The sequence below is a fragment of the Stigmatopora argus genome, chromosome 9, assembly GCF_051989625.1.
Source record: "Stigmatopora argus isolate UIUO_Sarg chromosome 9, RoL_Sarg_1.0, whole genome shotgun sequence".
Classification (NCBI taxonomy): domain Eukaryota; kingdom Metazoa; phylum Chordata; class Actinopteri; order Syngnathiformes; family Syngnathidae; genus Stigmatopora; species Stigmatopora argus.
In genome coordinates this window covers 15,856,618-15,861,299 of record NC_135395.1, presented here as the reverse complement: position 1 = coordinate 15,861,299, position 4,682 = coordinate 15,856,618, and the positions used below count along the sequence as shown (strand labels likewise).

The 4,682-nt window shown below is 39.5% G+C and overlaps 1 protein-coding gene across 1 annotated transcript; it reads left to right on the top strand.

Annotated features, from left to right (window-relative positions):
- Nucleotides 1–256: 256 nt before the first annotated feature.
- Nucleotides 257–3,698, top strand: LOC144082655 (ankyrin repeat and SOCS box protein 12-like). The gene is made up of 3 exons (XM_077609940.1): nt 257–535; nt 2,150–2,678; nt 3,541–3,698. The coding sequence occupies exons 1-3, from the start codon at nt 275–277 to the stop codon at nt 3,696–3,698; spliced, it is 948 nt and encodes a 315-aa protein (XP_077466066.1). The 5' UTR covers nt 257–274.
- Nucleotides 3,699–4,682: the final 984 nt, after the last annotated feature.

Here is a 4,682-nt window from a genome sequence, read left to right as displayed (position 1 = left end):
TTGCTTGGGAATAACTTCATCCAAACTAGGTGAGTCTTTATAAAATAAAGAATATTTTTTTCACAGTGTCTGCTTTTATAGGTGTTGCGATTGAATAATGTCAAACTATTTGTGTCAACTCTTATGCACGGTATATTCTACACGTTCTGTTCGTATTTGTCGAGGTTTTGTTTCTCCTATGCATAAACAAAAATGCTCTAGGATGGAGTTATCTTTTGTGTACACCCCCACCACTATTGCAGATGGGAGCCTGGAGGTAAATAGGTCTGATGACATGAGTTTGATGGACATTTCCAAGATCTTCTCCCTGCTACAGCCCAAGGAGGAAGACGAAGACAACGGGCTGAGCCAAGCCTTAAACAACGCCGTGAGCGGCAATGATGTCTTTCTTCTCTCCGAGCTTCTTTCTCAGGAGAGCTACAGAAGGTCGATAAACACTCGGAGTGGGTGGGGGGTTCCTGTCACACCCTTACGGGCCGCTGCTGCTTTGGGACACCTGAAATGCTTGGAGCTCCTCCTGGAGCATGGAGCAGAGGTGAGACTCCCAGCAACAAAAAGTAGGCACGTGGGACTCCTGCTCTATTAAAGTATTCGGATTCAAATAATCAAAACATATATTTAGCCTTCAGCGTTTTACACCTGTTTAACATATTATGCATTGAAGCGCATAATTACTGAGCATTGCCTTTCATGTTGAATCAGATCAGCTTTACTGAGCTTATCATAGAGAAGAGCTTGTTTTATCGTTATAGGGAGAGTCAAAAAGTACAATTTTCTAGAGTGGAAATCAAAAGAAAATGACCTAAATTTATATGATTCAAACTTTGTCAACCATTTTAAGAATCAATTAATATTAAGTGGCTATGGTATAAAATTAGAACTAAATGTAAAAATTGTCTCAAGCTGCAAAATGATTTTCTTATAAGTAGAGCAGAGAAAAAAATCCACTATATATAAGAAAGTTTATTAAAATTATTGTTCTAATTCAAATATATGTACACTCTACTTTTAAAAATGTTTATTAATTTGTTTTATTGTACGTGTTTCTTTGGTCTATATGAAAGACGAAAGAAACACGTACAATAAAACAAATTAATAAACATTTTTAAAAGTAGAGTGCACATACATTTGAATTAGAACAATAATTTCAATAAACTTTCTTATTTATAGTGGATATTTTTCCTCTGCTCTACTTCTAAGAAAATAATTTTGCTGCTTAAGACAATTTATACATTTAGTTCTAATTTTATACCATAGCCACTTTGGACCAGCTTTATATTAATTGAATCTTAAAATGGTTAACAAAGTTTGAATCATATAAATTTAGGTCATTGTATTTTGATTTCAACACTAGAAAATTGTACTTTTTGAATGTTTTAACTTGATTAGGTCAGCTATCCATTTTTTAGACCAGGGAAAAAGTTCATATGTAATATAATATGAAAGTGAACGATTTACTGGCACCGCATTGCAATAAATGAAACAAGCCATTTTGGTTTAAAAATGTGGAGATAAGTTAAACTCAATTTAAACTGAATGGGGGTGGTTTTTTTGTGTGTAGTAGAAAGCCTGTAGGACTATCAAAATAATAATAATACAAAAAAAACAGTCCGTAGTCATTACACAGTAAACAAGGAAAACATCCCTCAAATGAAAGAACAAAAACATTTTTTTTGCAACTCGTTCACTGTGCAAAAATCCTATCGAGTAAAGGCGTGTGTTAAATATTTAATTCAACCAAAACTCAAATTTAAAATAAGATACTATGCTTTTAGTAAATGTTATTGGCTTGTCGACTTGAGTGGGTTCAAATCCAGGTCACATCCACTTGTGTGGAGTTTGGATGTTCTCCCTGGGCCTGCGTGGGCTTCCTCCGGGTACTCCGGTTTCCTCCCACATTCCAAAAAAAACATGCATGGTTGGCTGATTGGACACTCTAAATTGTCCCTAGGTATTAATGTGAGTGTGCATGGCTGTCCGTCTCCTTGTGCCCTGCGATCAGTTGGCCACCGATTCAGGGTGACCTCCGCCTGTGGCCCGGCCCAGCTGGGATTGGCTCCGGTTCAGAAAATGAGATGAAATGATTTATAATGAGCATTACATCACATGTTCTTTGTCAAGCTGTATTTGCTGGTGTGACCATCTCCAGATAGACAGCCTGGACGTGAAGGCCCAGACGCCATTGTTCACGGCAGTTAGCGGCAAACATCTACACTGCGTGTTGGCTCTGCTGAAGGCCGGAGCCGACCCAAACGGCAGCCCACACAACAACTGCTCACCGGTGTTGACCGCTGCCCGGGAAGGTGACGTTGACATTCTCCGAGAGCTTCTCCTCTTTGGAGCAGAGGTGGACGTTCGACCAAAAGTACCGCAGTGGGCGTCTCACGCTACAGCATGCAAAGGGCCTCTTTATATCGCAGCAGTGTATGGACATTTGGATTGCTTTAAACTCCTCCTTCTCCATGGAAGTAACCCTAATTATAACTGCACAGATGAGAAGATGCTGGCCCGGATGAGGCAGCCAAAGACTGTGCTGGAAGTTTGTTTGCATTACGGTTGTGGAGTGGAGTTTATCCAACTTCTCATAGACTTTGGAGCAGACGTATACCTGCCTACAATTCTCGTTGACAAAACAACAAAACTGAATGAAGACTTGGTTCTGCTGCTAAAGGAAAGAGGTAAGATACCTATATGATTCCCTCTTTTGTGATCCATCCCATCAAAAGCAGACGTCTGAGTCAAAATGTGAAGAGGGCCCGGGCGTGCTGATTATAAATTGAGCTGCTGAGCGGGGGTTTGGTAGAAAGGATATTTAAACACACACTATATTTAAGCTTTGTGTATGATCTTACATTTACTTTACGCTTGCCAGCCGGGCCCAACTGCGGGCCAAGTAAACTTTGCTCCTGACTTAAAAATGAGATTTTTCATTTGTTTCAAAAATACTCCAAAATATTTTTTCATACACTACACGAGGGGTGTCAGACTCGGGTTGGTTCGCGGGCCGCTTTAATGTCAACTTGATTTCACGTGGGCCGGACCATTTTAGATATAATATTTAGATATTTTTTTAATAAATGGATTAAAAGAACTAGATTAAAATCCCTGAATATTCAGTTTTTTAATAGATCTAAAACAGTGTTTATTTTAGCCTTTTTTAAATATATTTTTAGATTTTACAAAATGATTTTTGAGCTAAAAACACAGAAAGAATTGATTAAAAAATTACAATTATTGATTTAAAAGGGTGAAAATTCAGGAAATTTAATATAGATCTATACTCTTCATTTTAATTTGATCCTAAAACAGAAAGTCGGCACTCATGATTTACTTTCCCGGGCCACACAAAATGATGCGGCGGGCCAGATTTGGCCCCCGGGCCGCCACATTGACACATGTGCACTACACACATTAGAGCTAGAATGGGCCAAATCTTGTTTTGATATGGTGCGAGAAGCATCCGGTTTCGGTGGAACGGCTTGAGTTTTATCACCCCCAATTTAAACTTCTTTACTAACTTGGGGCTTGTTTCTGTCACAGTTTCTCCCAAACCTCTGATGTCACAGACTCGCTTGGCGATCCGCAGATATCTTCATTTTTCCAACAAAGAGTCAGCCATTGACAGTTTGCACATTCCTCTCATCTTGAAGAATTACCTGAAGCACAACATCTCAGAATTCAAGGGCTGTTCTGATTAGAAAGTTTCTTTTATCCTGGATTAATTTTCTTCCAAACTGGAATTATTATTATTATTTTTACACATGTGAATGGATAAATGCTTTGCTGGGACAGTTTTACTTTTGCTGTCTTGGTGCTCAACAAGTTCCATAATGCATATGTTTAATGGGTTCAGTATGGAAGAACCCACCCAAGAGGACCTGATTCTCAACCTCATGGGACAAATTCTGAAGCAAGCCTGCTCATCAAACAACATTCTCTTTTGGTGAAATGAGCCACTGTCTAGTTCTACTATTTGTGAGTGCAAATGCCAATAGTACAATTTTTTTTTGTTTTCTACCACTATTTGGTACTAGAATTCCAAAGATTTCCCAATAGTGGAAGGACTTCCGTGGCACAGTGGTGGGCTGCGCGAAATTGTCTAATTTCACTTATAATTTGTCAGAAAATAATTTAGGCACCGCAAAAATGCTCTATACTCAGAAAAATACAGTTTCAGGCATGCTACGTTTTTGTCGTACTATACATATTTAAATTTTCATACAATTTAGGCTATCAATTCGTGAATGTTTGTTCTTCTCATTGTGCCCTGCGATTGGCTAGAAACCGATTTCAATGATGTCCCCTCCAACTGCCCACAATTGGCTGACATACACTCCAGCACCCCCATGAGCCTAGTGAGGATAAGCAGTACAGAAAATGAATGCCTTCAAGTTTGGAAAACACCACCTGATGGTGTGGGAGTTCATTCGCTTGACTTTAGTGCAGGCAAGCGTGGGATTGATTCCCGCTTGGTGGAGGTGTGATTGGGCATGCGAATGGTTGCCTGTCATCTGTGTGCCCTACGGCTGACTGGCGACCAGTCTAGGGTGTAATCTACATTTCTCCCGCTGGGATTGTCTACAACAAAACATTGGAATAAAATGCTTCCATGGGGTTGTTAAGTGTAACACCCTTGTTGAGCTATAGAGGTCCCAGTTGTGCTACTCATTGTCTGGCCCACT